The sequence below is a fragment of the Castor canadensis genome, chromosome 11 (genome assembly GCF_047511655.1).
Source record: "Castor canadensis chromosome 11, mCasCan1.hap1v2, whole genome shotgun sequence".
In the NCBI taxonomy this organism is placed as follows: Eukaryota; Metazoa; Chordata; class Mammalia; order Rodentia; family Castoridae; genus Castor; species Castor canadensis.
The window spans coordinates 17,749,481-17,767,943 of NC_133396.1; the positions used below are offsets into that span (position 1 = coordinate 17,749,481).

The following is an 18,463-nucleotide window of genomic DNA, read 5'->3' on the forward strand; positions in this document are numbered from 1 at the left end:
TTTGCTCTATTTTTCAGGTAAGTTCTCCTGGTTTTGCCCAGGGCCCACCTCAGACCATAATCCATACTCCTACCTATGGCTCCCACTTGGCTGGGATCACAGGCATGCCCCATCTACACACCACTTACTGGTTGAGATGGAAACTCACTAACTTTTTGCCTGGGATAGTCTCAAACTTTGGTCTTCCCAATCTCTACCTCCGGAGTAGCTGGGGTAACGGGCATGAACGATGTATTCAGCAAGATGAAATACTTTAGCAGAGTATTTTCAGGGAGGAAATTTGTTCAAATATGAAAATAAAAATGAACAAAGCAAAGACTTAGCAGAGAATTCAGAGTCCTAGAATCTTAGCCTTTTCATACATTGGAATCAAAGATAGCAGCTAAGTGTCTTAATAAAAGTAGAAAAAAACAATGTGGGGCATTTTAGGGTTTTGTAAAGAAAAGAAATACTATAAAAGTTAGGGTTTTTGAACTCAGGGCTTCACGTTTGCAAAGCAGGTGCTCTACCACTTGAGCCACACCTCCAGTCCACTTTGCTCTGGTTATTTTGGGATCTTGGGAACTATTTGCCCAAGCTGGTCTTGAGCCACAATCTTCTTGATATCCACCTCCCAAGTAGCTAGGATTGTAGTCATGAGCCACTGGAACCTGGCAGAAGTATTTTTTAAAAACACCCCTAACAGATATTTAAAAATAGTACCTAACACTTACTGATGGCTTATCACGTCAGCACTGTTCTAAGTTCCTTTTTTTTTCTTTTTTTACCATATTTAATTTTTGTTAGAATTAATTGTACAAAGGGATTTCACTGTAATATTTGCAACATGCATATGTACTTTGAGCAAATTCACCCCATCTATATATTACTTTCCTAACTCCTCTTTTAAACAGTTTTTGGTGGGTTTTATTGTTTTATTTTCATACACACACACACATATACACATATATATGTATATGCTTGTATATATAAAATGTACTTGTAGATTTATTTGTTGTATGGGGGATTCACTGTGACAATCAATTCCAAATAAGCTTATATTGTACATTGGTTAGATCGCCCCCACTTTCTCTCCCCATCAACCTCCTCCCCACCCTACTTAAAGCAATTACAAGATTTCAATGTTCTATTTCATATAAGTATATGAAGTCCATCAGCCATATTCCCTCACCTTAATCTCCTTCATTCATTCTTCCCCTTCTAAGGTCTTTTAGTTAACCATACTTATGGACTTGAGGCCTTTCACATGGTCATTTAGGAAAAAAAGGGATAGAAATAAAGGAGAGGGAGAAAGAAAAGGAAGTAGAGGGAAGAGATAAAGACCCAGGTGGAAAGACAAGGAGAAGTACAAAGATACATAAACCTGTTCTCAAAGAGAAGCTACTATCCTATGGATAGTTATCTTATGGATTTTTAAGGATGATGTCACTTTAGAAATCACACTGAGTTTTGCAAATGCAAACACCACCTTTCAGTATTTATCTTATTAGGTCAAATTAAATCTAGTGAAGAACCGAAGGGTCCCCCTCCTACCTTCTATCTTGCCTCTCTAATTCTCTTCCCAGTTATCATTACGGGATGACAGGGAGAAGCAGGGAGAGAGGTGTGGGGCAGGGCTGAGTGTGGGTACAGTATGGACCTGCACTTTAGTACTGTTCTAAAGGCTTCTCCATATTCCCTATAAAACTATTACTGGTGGGTCTGGTGTGGGCAAGAATCTAATTTCCCAAAACACACTTACCTCTTGCTCTGTGAAGAGGATGTCAGTATAGCACAGCTGAAAAAAATTAAGTGTTGTTACCACCTGAATTCAGACTCCTCTTTCACATATGAACCATCATAACTTTCCCTCACCACCTCCCAGTTCAAGGGTTTCTGCTTCAGGAGAATAGATTGAAGACAGCAGGCTGTTACCACAGCAATTCCAAACAATGAGACCAGTGCTGCCTCCCAGTTGGAAAATGGTCCTGCCTATGTGGAGTGGTTTCTTTTTTTTTTTTTTTTTTTGCCCAGGAAGGGGGTCATTGAAGACCAGATAAGAGCTAAATTGTATCCAATGAATTGCATCTTAAGAGTGGTAAAGGGAGAGACATGCCAGTCTTCAAGGAACCCCACATGTCAAAACAGTCAATCTAGCAGAGACTGAACATTTATTGCATTGAGACTTTCTGCCACAGTTGGCCTCATTCACAGACATTTAAATTTACCATGAAAACAACAAGGTCCAATTGTATGATATTTATAGAGCAGGCTATTAATACTATGACCGGAAAGAGCAGACTATAAAGTCAGGATATATCATAACTGAGAAGGGATCCCAAGTGCAGAACAGATCATCTAAAAACACTGCAGGGTAATATTGTCTATGCTCCTGAGAAAGGTGAAAGTATTTCTGCAGCCTATTGACAGAGGTTACAATTATAAAGCAGTGCTCTGTAGGCATCACTATTTACAAAGAGAATGGGAAGGGTGGAGGAAGGGGAAGGAGGACACATTCCTCTGTAACCTGAACGGTTCATCCTAAACCCTCGACAGAAGTTTTACTTACATCTTGGTCATAGCGCTTTCTGATTTCTGGGTGCGTCTGCTCTATTAAACAATCCACGAAACATGTCTGAAAGGGAAGAGATGATTAAGACCTGCCAACTACAGAGGAAAAAAACTGACCCTTCCCCCAGCTCCCAATATACCATGTAATTTATGGATGAAGAGAGGAAGAGGAGAGCAAGGAGGATTATGGGACGGCAAAGTGTTAACACAGAAGCTACAGGATTATTTTTAAATGAAAGATGAAATCTTTCTTGGACAGGCATTCCCCAGGAAATGAAAACTTATAAAAATCAGAGTAAGGCTCAATTTCCCTTTTTATGTCCAAATGTAGACACAAGGCTCAGGCATGCAACTGGCTTAGGAACAGGCTCCACCCACTGCTCAGTTAAAGCTAGAATTTCACAGCCATTTCATAAGACCCATGAAGTGTCCAATCTCCCCCCACCCTCAGTCAGTATGCTAAGCCTTACGACCTCAAACCTCAAACCTCCACCTCTGTGACTCTGAGGGATCAAAGGATACAGAAAACAAATCCTGTTTCAAGAAGCTGACAGTTCTCTCACCTTGCCATGGTGGAGATGGCCACAAAGGGTCACATTTCGGATAAGCTCTGAGTTATCCATCAAATCTGCCAAGAAGCTAGTAGGAGAAAGAGAGAAAAAGGACTTTGGCAAAGTTCTCAATGGGGAATCATACAAGGGTGTTTCAGATATTTGTGGCCAGAAACAACTATCAGATCAAATGCAGAATACTCAGAGGCAGAATATCTGTATGTACATATGGTTCATTAGCTTTGGGAATAGAATAGACTTATTCATGAGACAAAACAACCTGGGAATGAAGTATCATGGAATTTCAACAGTAAAATAAAGAGATTAAAAAAGAAAGGTGCTTATGGCTGATGTCCGTAATCCTAGCTACTTGGAAAGCTAAGATCAGGAGGATCAAGGTTCGAGGCTAGCCTGGGTAAATAGTTCCTAAGACCCCCATCTCCAAAATAACCAGAGCAAAATGGACTGGAGGTGTGGCTCAAGCAGTAGAGCACCTGCTTTGTAAACATGATGTCCTAAGTTCAAACCCCAATCCCACCAAACAAACTGATTTCTTTTAACTTTTATAGTATTTTTTTTCTTTACAAAACCCACCTGGGTGCTGGTGGCTCATGCCACTAATCCTAGCTACTCAGAAGGCAGAGATTAGGAGGATTGCGGTTCAAAGCTAGCCTGGCCAAATAGTTTGCGAGACCCTATCTCAAAAATACCCATCACAAAAATGGCTGGCAGAATGGCTCAAGGTAAAGGCCCTTAGTTCAAGCCCCAGTACCAAAATATTCCCCCTGAAAATACACTTTTAAGGTATTTCATCTTGCTGGGTATATGGCTTGCGCCCGTAACTAGGATTTATTTGTTGTTGCTGTGTGTGACGGGGGCATGCCTCTGATCCCAGCCAAATGGGAAGCCATAGGTAGGAGGATCATTGCCTGAGGCGGGCCCTGGGCAAAAACCAAGAGAACTTACCTGAAAAATAATTAAAGCAAAAAGGGCTGGGGGAGGTGGCTCAAGTGGTAGAGTACCTGCCTAGGAAGCACAAATCCCTGAGTTCAAATCCCAGTACTGCCAAAAAAATGAGATTTTTTTTTTTGTGGGGGGTGGGGGGGATTACTGGGGTTTGAACTTAGTGTTCCACACATGCTAGGTGGCACTGTACTACAGGAGCCAACCCCCTCCAGCTCAAGATACTTTATCTTTTTTTTGTGGACTCAACTGGGGTTTGAACTCAGGACTTCACATTTGCAAATCAGGCATTCTACCACTTGAGCCATACTTCCAGTCCATTTTGTTCTGATTATTTTGGAGATGGGATCTTATGGGCAGTCTGTCTGGACTGGCACAAACCTCCTAATTTCAGCCTACAAACAGCTACTACAGGCATGAGCTACTGGAGCCCAGTCGAGTATTTCTTTTTCTATTTTTTGGTGGTACTGGGGATTTGAACTCAGAGCCTCACCTTACTAGGCAGGCACTCTACCACTTGAGCTACTCAGCCAGCCCAGGATATTTCATCTTTGAGGCCATACCATACTGGTTATGCTTGTTAGAGGCCTAGATAAAAATCACACCCACCACAAGCTCAAAGCCTTGAGTTCAAACTCCAGCACCACAAAAAAGAAAAGGAAAAAGGAAGGCAGAAGAAAAACAAAACCAAATACCTGAACTAACTATAGTATTGTCCCTTTAAAAAATTTCAGGCTAGGGCTAATGGAGTGGCTAAGTGGTAGAGTGCCTGCCTTATAATCAGGAGGCCCTGAGTTTAAATCCCAGTACCACAAAAAAAAAAAAAAGAGTAAACCAGGCATGGTGGCACATGTCTATAAAAATCCAGCACTTGGGAGGTTGAAAAAGGAAGATCACAAACTCAAGGCTAGCCTGGGTTACATAAAGTGGGGGGGGGGCATGAGAGGGGAGTCTGAATGATGGCAGAATGAGCTGCCTATTTTAGCAGGGACTCTACTCATTTGGATATACAAAAGGTCATGTTTTAAAAACAAAAAATTTTATTATCTAATGAGTTATAAGTGCTTTAATACATGAGGGCCTTCATGCATATTTTGTCCGTAAGACTGTTCTCAATCCTGGTTTGTAGGTCAGGCATTATGATACCAGAAACTCAAGAGGTGGAGATGGGAAGGATTATGGTTCTAAGTCAGTCAGTCCAGGTAAAAAGTTGGCAAGACTCCATCTCAACAAACAAGCTGGGCATGGTGGTACACACTTGCTATCCCAAAAATGCAGGAAGCATAGGCAGGAGGATCATAGTCTGAGGCCACCCTTGGGGAAAAAGTTACACCCTATCTGGAAAAAAAAAAAGAAAAAAGAATTAAAAGCAAAAGGGGCTGGGACGTTGATCAAGAGGTAGAGCGGTTGCCTAGCAAATATGAAGCCTTGAGTTCAAACCCCAGTGCCACAAAAAACAAAGACAAATATGGCTCACAGTCTGAAGATTTTAAATAATTTTGTATATGTATCTTTCTGCTTGTGCCCTCCTTTTCCAGAAAAGAGTGGATACAGTCCTAAAATACTTAGCAGTCTGAGTCAAAACGGGCTCTGATGGATCCAACATTGATATTTATAATACCTCATTCAGTCTCAAAGGCTGTTTTTTTTTTTTTTTGCAGTACTGAGCTTTAAACACAGAGCCTCATACTTGCTAGAAAGGTTGGCTTTTAAGACCAAGCTAAAGATTTGGAAGAAGAGGAAACAGCCTAGATCTGGACAAGAGCCAAGGGAGAACTTCGGACTGAGCTTAAATAGCAGTCCTATAAGCTGAAGGGAAGTTCCGGCAAACTAGAGAATTGCTCTTATAATTTTCCGGCTACTTCAACCACAGACCACCTTCTTTCTGCCTCCATGAAAAGATGAACCCACACTATTCCTACAGAGAAACTGAGAGGCTTATAACTTACTCCATCTCATACACTGTGACAGGTAATGTCTGCTCCATCAGAGTAAATTTCTTGGTTTTCACTGGCTTAATAATGGGTTCTAAAAAAAAAAAAGAAGTAGTGACATGTAGAAGTCATAAAACATAAAAATGCAGAACCCTATTCCATTGGACTGAGCTTTCAGAATGTATGATATATAACATCAATTTATTTTATTTTCAAGGATCACTCATGTTGAGAAAGTTCTGGAAAGGTGTCTAGCATGACAGATTAAAGGATCTTGGAAAGTGGACTGAGAAAATTCACTTAGTGGGAAGAAGAGGGAAACAATGGATATATGTTGAGGTCAAGGTGAGTTCAAAATTTCTGTTTACATGTATAAAATGCAATTAATTTCCAGAAGATCAATCAAGACTATCAAGAAGTAGACAATAAGCATTGTGAGGACTGATGAAAGAGGATGTGATTATTTGGAAGGAAAAACATATCTGACCACAGGGAGAACTTAATAATGGTCTTTAAGCACCTAATGACAAATTAGAGAAAGCAGTAACTTTTTTTGTGTCTTCCCTCTGTGTCCTCACAGGGTAGTCCCTCTGTGTGTTAAAGCAATAACTCTTATTTGCTTAGTAACAAGCTTAGAATTTTACTGAATATTGAAATAGGGTTAATGAATCTTAATCTAGAAATAGCACCTGAAAGCAGTAAAGAAAAACTGATCAGTTCAGTCACTGAACTTTTAAGATGTGTTGATGGCTAGTTCCCAAGTTTCAATATCCCTCTCACCCAGCACCTCCTGCTGTACCTGTGAGTGGCTGGGTGTCTTCCTCTTGAACTATGGTCTCCACCTCAGGACCATACACCTCCTCAGCTGTTGGGTAGTATTTCTTGTCCTCATGCAGCACCACCTCCATACCAGGGTGATCATCATCATGCTCTCCTACGTCATCATCATCCTCATCATCGTCCATCTGAAGGCAAAAGAGGGAAGAGGATAAAAGAGTCACATTTCTCCTCTTCAGTAACCAGCTGCATCATGCTGGATAGCTTCTTCAAGTTCTATTCCACAGGGTTGTGCTCCTGAGAGACCCTCTACACAGGGAACACTGGGAGTCAAGGCTATGTAAGGCTCTCCTGCTTCAAAGTTGCCCCTTCCTGAATGTGGATCACTGGCCACAAGTAGACTGAGACTGGAAAAAATGGCACTTCACAGCACATCCTTTTAAGGGAAAAAAAGAGAAAAACAAAACAAACACCTTCTCCAAGAGCAAAAAACAAGCCAGAGACAGAAACTGACAGCAAGCCTAAACCTTTGAAATTTTCATTCAGAATCACAGAATTTTTGTTTCTTTTTTTTTTTCTGTTTCCCAGAATTATTTTTAAAAAATAACTTGGTGACAGACAATAACAAATGTTGCAAGGATGTGAAGAAACTGAAACCTGCCAGGTGCCAGTGGCTCATGCCTGTAATCCTTGCTACTGAGGAAGCAGAGATCAGGAGGATGAAGGTTGGAGGCCAGCCCAGGCAAATAGTTTGAGAGACCTTACCTCGAAAATACTCAACATATAAAACGGCTGGTGGAATGGCTACAGTGATAGAGTACCTGCCCAGTAAGCATGAGGCCATGAGTTCAAACTCTGATACCTCCAAAAAAAAGAAGCTGGAACTTCACACATGGCTAATGGGAAAATGGTGCAGCTGCTTTGGAAAGTTAGGTACTTTCTCCAAATGTTAAACATATAGTGATGTATGGCTCAGTATTTACTCCTAAGAATATATCCAAGATAAATGAAAATGTAGGAACACAGAAAAACTTCTAAACCAATATCCACAGTAGTATTATTTATAATAGCTAAAAATTAGAAACAAACAAAATGTTGATCAATTGATGAATGGATAAGTGAAATGTGCTGCATTCATATAAAAGAATATTGTTTGGCAATAAAATGAACGAGATACACATGCTGTATGTGTCCGCATGCTACAACACATATGAACCTAGAAGAAGTCAGGCACAAAGGCTGCATATTATATGATTTCACTTATATGAAATGTCTAGAATAGACAAATATGAGAAGATGGAAAACAGACTGCTTAGGGATGGCAGGCAGATATTGGGAAGGAAATAGTTAACAGTTGCAGGATTTCTTTCTGAGACCAAGAAAATGTCCTAAAATTGATCGTGATGATGTTTGCATGATTGTGAATATTCTAAGAGCTAACAAATTGAATACAATTACATGACTCCAAATCTACTTCCTTACAAATGAACTTCTGGTCATAAAAAAGGCTACTCTCTCTTCACTAAGAAAGTCTTTCCACTAATCTAAGGTGGTTACTATGTAGCCCTTTATGTTCCCAAACATTCTTGTTTATTCATTCCTCAATAAATACTTACTGAGACTTTCTATGCACAAGGCACTGTACTAGATGTTGGTAGTACAGCAGTAAAACAAACAAACAAAAAACCAAATAGGGTGAAAATAACTGAGCAGGTATCTGAAGGAAGAGAGAGAATAAGCTCTACAAGTATGTGGGGGAAGAGCATTCTAGTTGGCTAAAACAGCAAATGCAAAGGTCCTGAGCCAAGAGCGTGTGGCAACTTTGAGGATTAGCTAAGAAGTCAATGTGCTAAGTGGTAGAGTAGGAGGTAGGAGATAGGTAGGAGACTAGTGGGCTGAGGGACATAGGAGGTAATTATAGTGTGTTTCTGGATCACCCTACAAAATTTGACTTTATTTTTTTTTCTAGGGCAGTAGTTCTCAAGCAGAGTGATTTTGCCATCTCCACCACCCCAGGGAACATTTGACAGTATCTGAAGACATTTTTGCTTGCCATGACAGGGTATGCGTGTATGGGATCTGGAGGGTAGAGGCCAGGGATGATGTTAAACAGCCTACAATATACAGGAACCCCCCCTCAAAAAAAGAATTATTCAGCCCCAGTGTCAATGGAGCTAAGGTCTAGAAACTCTACATCAGGGACTCTGAACAGAGGAGCATTAAGATGTGACTTCTGTTTTAGAAGAACTATTCCAGAGCTGGGGGTATACCTCAGCATAGCATGAGTGAGACCCTAGGTATCAGCCTCAGCACCACAAAAAAAAAAAAAATAAAAATAATTATTCTGTTCCTTATTCTGAGAATATGCTGGAAGGAAAGAGAATAATTAGGGGACTACTGAAGTAACTCAGGAGAGATATGACAATGGTAGTGGTTTGAACCATAGCAGATTTGAAGGTAGTAAGTGAGAAGAGGTTGAATTCTAGGTTTACTTTTATTTTTTTTTTTTTGTCCTCATACTAGGGTTTGAACTCAAGGCCCTTGTGCTTATTAGGAAGGTATTCAACCACTTGAACCATGCTCCCTGGCTCTTTTTTGCTTTAGTTATTTTTCAGATAGGGTCCCATGTTTTCATTCACAGAGTGGTCCTCAGACTGTGATTCACCTACCTATGCATCGTACATAGCTGGGATGACAGGTACGTACCATTACACCCAGTTTATTGATTGGGATGGGGTCTCGAAAGCTTTTTTCCCAGGATGACTGTGAACTGCAATCATTCTGATCTCTACCTCCCAAGTAGCTGCGGGGCTGGTGGAGTGGCTCAAGTGGTAGAGCATCTGCCTAGCAAGCATGAAGCCCTGAGTTCAAAGTCTAATACCACCCAAAAAAAAAAAAACAAAAAAAAGGAAAACAAGTTGCTGGGATTATAGGTGTGAGCCAGAATGCTCTATATATTTTGAAAGAATAGAAAAAGCTTTCTAATGAAGGGGAAGCAGGTGTGAGGAAGAAAAAGAGAAGAAAGTTTTTTGACCTGAACAACTGAAAAATGGCACTGTCCCTACTGAAATGAGGAAGACTGTAAGAGCAAGTTGGGGAAGAGCGCTCAGTAATTAGCTTTCAGGGACTGGAGGTGTGGCTCATGAAGTAGAGCACCTATTGTAAAAACTTTTATAAATGTTACAATGTACTTCCAACCCAGCACAACAATTTACAAAGAAAAAAAAAAAAGGAGAAGTAGAGTGCCTGCTTTGTAAGCATGAAGCTCTGGGTTCAAACCTCAGTCCCACCAAAAAAAAAAAAAAAAAAATTTTTCAGATACTATGTTTGAGATTCTCTAGGAGACATCAAGTAAGGATGCCAAGTAGAAAGCTGGACATGCAAGCTTGAAGTTCAAGAGAAAGGTCCAGGCTGTAGACATGAATCTGAGAGAACTTCATGTGTAGAAATTGTTTGACAGACTAGATGAGATCACCAGAACAATGAGTGTAAGCAGAGAAGAGGTATAAGAGATGGGACTGCTGATGTATAGAAGCCAAGGAGATAAGAAGGAACCAGCAGCAAAGTATGAGAAGGAAAGGTCAGTAAGGAGGAAAAAAGGGGCTTTTCTGAGGAAAGACAATGTTAAGGAAGAGAGAATGACTTGGTTGATCAGATGCTGCAGGCAGATCAAGCAAGATAAAAACTAGGATTGGGCACGGTGGTATATGCTTGTAATCTCAGCTATGAGGGAAGTACAAGTTAGGAGGATTATAGTCTGACAAAAGAAGCAATAACTATCTGAAAAATAATTAAAGCCAAAAAGAACTGGATCATGGCTGAAGTGGCAGGGCACGTGCCAAACAATCTCAAGGACCTGAGTTCAAACCCTGGTACTGATAAAAAAATAAATAAATAAATGAGGACTAGGTTTTGACCTTTGGATTTGACAGGGCAAAGGTCATTTGGTGACCTTAACAATAGCAGTCTCTTGGAGTGGGAAAGACAAAAAAATGAAAGTGGGTTTGAGAGAAAAATGAGAGGATGATTTGGGTCAGCAAGTATCAGTAACAACTCTTGAGTTGTGCTGTACTGGGAGGCAAGGAAATGGAGAAGTAAGTAAAGGGGAAAATGGAGTAAAAAAAAAAGTACCTTTTTTTTTTGTGGTAGTGATATTATTAAGGATTGAACCAAGGCCTTCACACATGATAGGTAAGTGCCCTACCATTGAACTAGAATCTCAAACTTTTTTTTTTTTTTTTGGCAGTACTGGGGTTTGAACTCAGAACTCAAGGTCTTAAGTATGTGAGGCAACTGCTCTACCATTTGAGCTATCCCACCAGCCCCATTCTAAGACCTTTTGAAAAAATTATTAACCAGGCCCCAGTGGCTCATGCCTATAATTCTAGTTATGTGGGAGGCTGAGACCAGGAAGATTAAGGTTCAAGGCCAGCTCGGGCAAACAAATTTTTGAGACCCTATCTTGAAAATAACCAACACAAAAAAAGAAAGGGACTGGTGGAATGGCTCAACTGGCAGAGCAACTGCCTACCAAACATGAGGCCCTATGTTCAAATCCTAGTACCACAAAAAAAAAAAAAAGAAAAAGAAAAAGAAATATTATTTTGAGACAGGAAATAATTAAGCTGGCCAGGGTAGTCTCAAACTTTTGATCCTTCTAGCTCAGCCTCCCAAGTAGCTGAGAAGAAAGGGTTTGAAATCAAAGTAACATGTTTATAAGTGGAAAGGGATGGCCCAGTATAAAGGAAAAACTAATGATACATGAGAGGGATGGGAGAAGTGCTGGGTGAAGGTCTTGAGTGTTGAGAAAGGATGGGATCTAGTTTCTAGTAGACAGAAACATAAACAATTCATCCACAAGAACAGGCAGAAAGGCGTCATGTGTGGGTACAGATGCAGGGAGGTGGCCAGATGTAGTGCTGGGTACTTGTTTTCCTTCACACAAATTCCAGCATGCCAGCCTCTTTTTTAAAAGAATACAAAGCACCCTAGTGGTGAGCTGGCTGGCTACCTTCTACCATCTGTACGCTCCACTTCTATTAAAGTAGCCTGGGATTACATCAGCTCTTTTGGCAGTCAAACATATCCTACTGGTGGTAGTTCCAAAATAGCTATCAAATCAGTTTTCTTCTGCTTCAAACTGCTGAATGCATTATGAATCTAACTGCAGAATCTTATATAATAGTTTCTGAGGCTAGCAGAGTGGCTCAAGTAGTCAAGCACCTTTCTAGCAAGCATGAGGCCCTGAGTTCAATCCCCCTTACCCATACTGGGGTAAAAAAAAATGTGATTGCCTGTAATCATCTCTACCTGTAATCATTCAGGTAGAGTTACTGCTGTAACTTAAACTTCAGACGTCTATAATAAAACTAAACAAGTAAGTTTTTAGCATTTCCTTTTGTTTGTTAATAACCAATGTTCTCAGATGGGGGGGATATGAGGAAAGGATGTAGGAGGGTAAATGTGGTAGAAATATTATGTACTCATGTATGGAAAAATGAGACCTGTTGAGCTATTCTAGGAATGGGGGGGAGCGGATAAAGGAGAATGATGGAGGGGCTGAATTCAACTCTATAACATACTATAAGAACTTTTGTAAATGTCACAATGTACCCCCAGTAGAAAAATATGATAATAATGAATAAAAATAACCAGTGTTCCTCTACATACCCCAGCTTCCCCTACTCTTTCTTTCCCAACATCCCAACAGCAGCCCAACTCCACATCTTCATACACTTGCTGGGACCACTGTGATGAATTCCTAGCTGTCTCCAGGGGTCTCCAAACCCTCCTTCACTAAAGGAAAGATCCTGCATTTTGCTTTGACCATGTCACCCCTTACTCTCAGTTCTCCATTAAAGCTCTTCCACTGTCTAGCTCCACCTCTTTTGCTTCACACTCACAGCTATCCTCCAGGGACTGCACTTCAGTGATCTGGAGGAGAAATGGTTCCCCATTACACACTACCTCTGGGACCCTGCTCATTGCATCCCTCCCTCTAGAATGGACACCCTTCTTATCAAAATCTTATGCATTAGGTTGGGTGCCAGTGTTTCACGCCTATAACCCTAGCTACTCAGGAAGCAGAGATCAGGAGGATCATGGTTCAAAGCCAGCCCAGGCAAATAGTTCAAGAGATCCTATCTTGAAAAACATCTATCACAAAAAAAGGGTTGGTGGAATGGCTCAAGATGTAGGCTGAGTTCAAGCCCCAGCAACATCCAAAAAAAAAAAAACCTATGCATTAGCTCTAAAATCTCATGTATATTATGCACACTTCCATTATCAAAATCTTACGCATCTCCTTACTGTTACATAATTCAATAAAAAATTTAAATATTCTATAAATCTTGTGAACTAAGAGAACCTTCATTCTGTTGAAAGGAGTACTGACTAGTTCAGCCATTCTGAAGAGCAATCTGACAGTATTTCATATGAAACACATTAAGTGCGTAACCAGCAACTCTGTTCATGAGAATGTAAACCAAAAAATTCTTCATGTGGTGCCTAAAGGGACACATCTCAGCAAGTTCACTCTAATATTATTTTTGGGGAGGGACAGCTTAGGCAGGTAACCAGGTGTCCATTGAGTAAGAGAGTGATGCAGCAGATAGTAGTACACACAGCAATAGTGACAGACCCTAAATGCACTACTCATCACAATGCTGGGTGGAAAAAATAATGATGCAATAACACACCACTATTTGCTAAAATTTAAAATACATGCACACAATGCAACTCCATACAATTTATGAAAAAAAAACACAAACAGAAAGAAACATACCTACATTAGAATGACTACTACTGTGGCAATATGAGAGTAAGGTAAAAAGAAAGAAATGGACTAACTAAGCTGGAGCAGAACTTGCACAGAAATGATACTGAGGGGCAAGAACTAAAGAGGATAACTAACTCAGGTAAAACATTCATACATAGCTTCACTATTCATTTCTCTTTCTTGTATTTCTTTGTTAACAGCTTTGAGATATAATTCATGTTCCATACTACTCACCCATCTTAAGAACATAATTCAATGGTTTTTAGCTTATTTACGGAAATGTGCAACCATCACCACAACCATTATTAGATTATTTATATCATCCCCCAAAACAGAGTCTCATACTTCTTTAGTCTTACTTCCCAGTTCTACCTCCCAATCTGGACGAAAGTAATCACTCACTTCCTGTCTGTACAAAGATGTCTATCCATTTTTTGGGTCCATCTAGAATGTCATTTCTTTAGGTACTTTTCTTGGTCATCCCAGGCAGGAACGATTTTTTTTTTTAACATACTATTATATGGCACTAAGTTAATATCACTTAAATGGCACTTGACTTTCCCTGCTTCATATTATAAATATTTTTGTACTTCATCTCACCTAGTAAGCAGCAGGTTAGTTCTAGACAGCAGGGATGCCCTCTCTGTGTCATGATTCCCTGCACATGGTAAATAGCTTAATAAATATTCAATGAATGAATCATCATGTTTTATTTAGTCTGGAGTTCAGGTTTGTTGGGATCACTTTGGATTTAGATTCTGTTATCTAATATACTAGATTATGCCATATGCAAGTCTTATCAACCTCCACACTCTATCTTCACCTAAGTGGCTAACAAAAAAGGGCAGAACAAGAAAGGGACAGAACAAATGACTAACAAAAGAATGAAAGGGACAGACACCCAGGGCAGAGCACAAGAGCTCTGGTGCCACCTACTGAATCAACACTCTTTGGGTTCCATCATTAATCAGCTGTGACCTTTCCTACTTGTACTGATTTAGCCATGTTCTTTTCACAAGGGCAGCACAAGTTACAGTGGCTAAACTGGAAAGGGAGGTGAAATGGAATGATGAAGGAAGAAGACTTTTTTTGGCAGTACTGGGGTTTTGAACTTAGGACTTTATGCTTGCTTCGCTTGAGTCATTTCTCCAGCCCCTTTTGTTTTGGTTATTTCAGAGATAGAGTCTCAGTTTTTGCCCAGGCCAGCCTGAACACACAATCCTCCTGGTTTTACACTTTCCACCTTTGCTGGGATGACAGGTGCATGCCACCATATCCAGCTTTTTTCCTATAAAATGGGGTTTTGCCTGAGCTGGTCTGGAATTGTGATCCTCCTGATCTCAGCCTCCCACGTAGCTTGGGATGACAGATATAAGCCACCTTGCCAAGTTATTGCTTGAGATGAGGGTCTCTCAAACTCCTTGCCTGGGCTAGCCACAAACCTCCATCTTCCTGATTCCAGCCTCCCAAGTAGCTAGGATTACAGATGGGTCACCAGGGCTCCACTTTTGTTTCACTATGTAGACCAGGCTAGCCTCGAACTTGAAATTTTCAGCCTCCCAAACACTGGAATTATAGTCATGGACCACCACTCCCACACCCGAGGAAGACTTTTCTATCTGTATGCTTTCAGTGAGAATATATTTATTTGAGACTTACTTATATAACGAAAAATACTTAACAATATTTTCAAGAAGCAGAAGAACTGGCTTGTAAGACATCAGTTAAGACTTCAAATGCCTTGCTCAGTAGTAAAGCATGTACTTTACTACTTACAAGCACAAGGCTCTGGGTTCTATCCCCACACATTAAAAAAAATAAAAATAGGAAACCCAAAACTTGAAAGTGTTTGCTGTCCCCACTGTAGAGGAGCTAATACAGTAACCTTAAAATGACAGAGGTGACTGGAAAGTAGTGAAGAGGTCAGATAGAGATGAATCAACTCGAGTTGTAATACACTTGTGCATGGAAGCAATGCTAGGAATCTTTCTGTTTAGCTATCCTTATCTCAACTAGCAAAAATGCTATGGTTTTCTTATTGCTTATGTCTACTCTTCAACAAAATTGGAGAAAAGGGCAGAACAGGTTCTGCTTGGAAGCAAGGGCGGTGGGGGGGGGGAGAGGGAGGGGACAGGGAGCAGAGGGGAGAAATGGTCCTAACAATGTATGCATGTATGAATAAATGAATAAAAAAAAAATGAGGATGGTGGAGTGGCTCAAGTAGTAGAGCACCTTCCTAGCAAGTGTGAGGTCTAAGTTCAACCCCCAGGACCACCACCACCAAAAAAAAAAAAAAAAAAAGATACATCATATCCACATTTATTGAGAAAAAAATTATGTTTATAAAAACTCATCAGTGACTTAAAAAAAAAAAAAAAACCAAAAAACCAAAAAACCTCATACCAGTTTCCTAAGTGCTTAATGGCTGTTTTAAAATTTCTCCCATAATTTTACCATGGATGCACGTTACTTACTAATCTGAAATGTAGCACCTTATCTACACCTTTGAAAACTGGGATGAGTTACCTAATTTACTTTCACAATTTTTTAAAGATGACCACTGTGGGGCTGGGGATGTAGCTCAGTGGTAGAGAACTTGCCTGGCATGCACAAGGCCCTGAGTTCAAAAAGACGACCACTGCGGCTCTTAGCCACAGTGCTTACTTTACTCTGCAAAGTCTCCCCCACACTCCACAGCCAGAGTATAATTTCCCTGGGCCTGCAGACTTGAACATACCTAAAGTTGTAACATGCTCTCCTCTCACCTCACCTGTATGGCTTTTTTTCCCCGGTGTTTTTTGTTTTTTTTTTTTTTTGGTTTTGAAGGACATAACCCCTGAGGAGAAGACAGATGGCAGCCAGGACTTTTGTTCCAATTTTCTGCTATCACACCTCCCTGAACATTGCTAATCCAGACTAAGCCATTGCTAAGAAGTGGGCTTATTCACTATTCACTTCTTCATTGTGTGCTGAACAATGCTGAAATGAAACATGAATGCCACCTTTGCAAGCCTCATACCATTCTGGATTTTATCTTCCACAAACCTCCCACTTCCCCTTCTATTATTGTTTCTGCATCTTTAAAAATCTAATCTTATACCTGGGCACCGTGGCTCAGGCCTGTAATCCTAGCTACTCAGAAGGCAGATATCAGGAGGATTGTGGTTTGAAACCAGCTGGGGCAAATAGCTCACGAGACCCTATCTCAAAAAAATTCACCACAAAAAAGGACTGGAGGAGTGGCTCAAATTGTAGGCCCTGAGTGTAAGCCCCAGTACTGGAAAAAAAAACAAAACAACCCTAAGCCCGTGAGGCAGCAGCCACTGCAGTTGCACTAGGAAAAGCTGACTACTCAGAAGACCAAAAATCATATGTTCTCCCTCATATGCAGACTTTAGATCTAGGGCCAAATGCAGCAATGTGGTTGGACTTGGATCACATGATAAGGGGAGAGCACATTTGGGTGATATAGAAATAGGCAGAAAACACAAAATATGAAAGCATTTGATGTCCCCACTCCAGAGGAGCTAATATAGAAACCTTAAAGCAGCAGAGGTTATCATGAAAAGGGGATTAGTAACCAGGGTACTAGAGATGAATCAACATGGGTCATAACATGTGTACACGAAAGCAATGCTAGGAATATTTTCTTCAACAAAACTAGTGATAATGGCAGAACAGGACCTGCCTGGAACTGAGGGAGGAAGGGGGAAGAAGGTGCGGGAAGGGGGCAGGGGGGAGAAATGACCCAAACAATGTATGCACATGTGAATAAAAGAAGAAAAAAGTAAAATAATAATAATAAAAAAAAAGCTGACTACTTTTCTAAGTTGGAATTACTCATGATTGTTAAAAGACACTTGATACATATTGAAGGTAAGCGACTATCAGATGAACTAGAGCTTAAATTACAAAACCCACTCATCAATGAAACTATCTTATATCTGCTTTTGAATTTTTGCAGCTATCCTTCTGGGGCACATATAAGACCCCAATAAGTCATGTTATAAAAAAGGAAATGTTAGAAATGTAAACAGGTATTATGGGAACAAAGAGGATTCAGTACTCACTGGTTTGGTTTTTGTTTTTTTTTTTTAAAAAGAGGAGACACTCTGGAAAAAAATTTGGAGGCTTCTTAAAAATCTAAACATAGATCTACCATATGATCCAGCAATACCACTCTTGGGGACATACCCAAAATAATGTGACACAGGTTACTCCAGAGGCACTTGTACAGCCATGTTTATTGCAGCACTATTTACAATAGCCAAGTTATGGAAACAGCCAAAATGCCCCAGCACTGACGAATGGATTAAGAAAATGTGGTATTTATACACAATGGAATTTTATGCAGCCATGAAGAAGAATGAAATCTTATCATTTGCAAGTAAATGGATGGAACTGGAGAACATTATTCTGAGTGAGGTTAGCCTGGCCCAAAAAAGACCAAAAATCGTATGTTCTCCCTCAGATGCAGACTTTAGATCAAGGGCAAACAAAAGGGAATTGGACTTTGATCACATGATAAAGGGAGAGCACACAAGGGAGGTATGAGGATAGGTAAGACACCCAAAAAACTAGATAGCATTTGTTGCCCTCAATGCAGAGAAACTAAAGCAGATACTTTAAAGCAACAGAGGCCAATAGGAGAAGGGGACCAGGAACTAGAGAAAATGCTAGTTCGAGAAGAATTAATTTAGAAGGTAACACACACGTAAGGAAAGCAATGCAAGTCAACTCCCTGTATACCTATCCTTATCTAAACTAGCAAAATCCCTTACTCCTTCCTATTACTGCTTATACTCTCTTCAACAAAATTAGAGATAAGGGCAAAATAGTTTCTGCCTGGTAGTGAGGGCATAGCAGGTGAGAGGGAGGGGATGGAGGGAGGTAAGGGAGGGGGTGGGGGA

The 18,463-nt window shown here is 40.3% G+C and overlaps 1 protein-coding gene across 1 annotated transcript in view; it reads right to left on the minus strand.

The window, feature by feature from the left end:
• Positions 1-18,463, minus strand: part of Eftud2 (elongation factor Tu GTP binding domain containing 2) — a 53,164-nt gene that overhangs the window by 25,221 nt on the left and 9,480 nt on the right. The window contains exons 3-7 of the mRNA XM_020171606.2: positions 6,798-6,963; positions 6,014-6,092; positions 3,114-3,189; positions 2,549-2,614; positions 1,742-1,777 (exon numbers count right to left, since the gene is read on the minus strand). Coding sequence (XP_020027195.1) covers positions 1,742-1,777; positions 2,549-2,614; positions 3,114-3,189; positions 6,014-6,092; positions 6,798-6,963 — 423 coding nt within the window. The remainder of the gene's footprint in view (positions 1-1,741; positions 1,778-2,548; positions 2,615-3,113; positions 3,190-6,013; positions 6,093-6,797; positions 6,964-18,463) is intronic.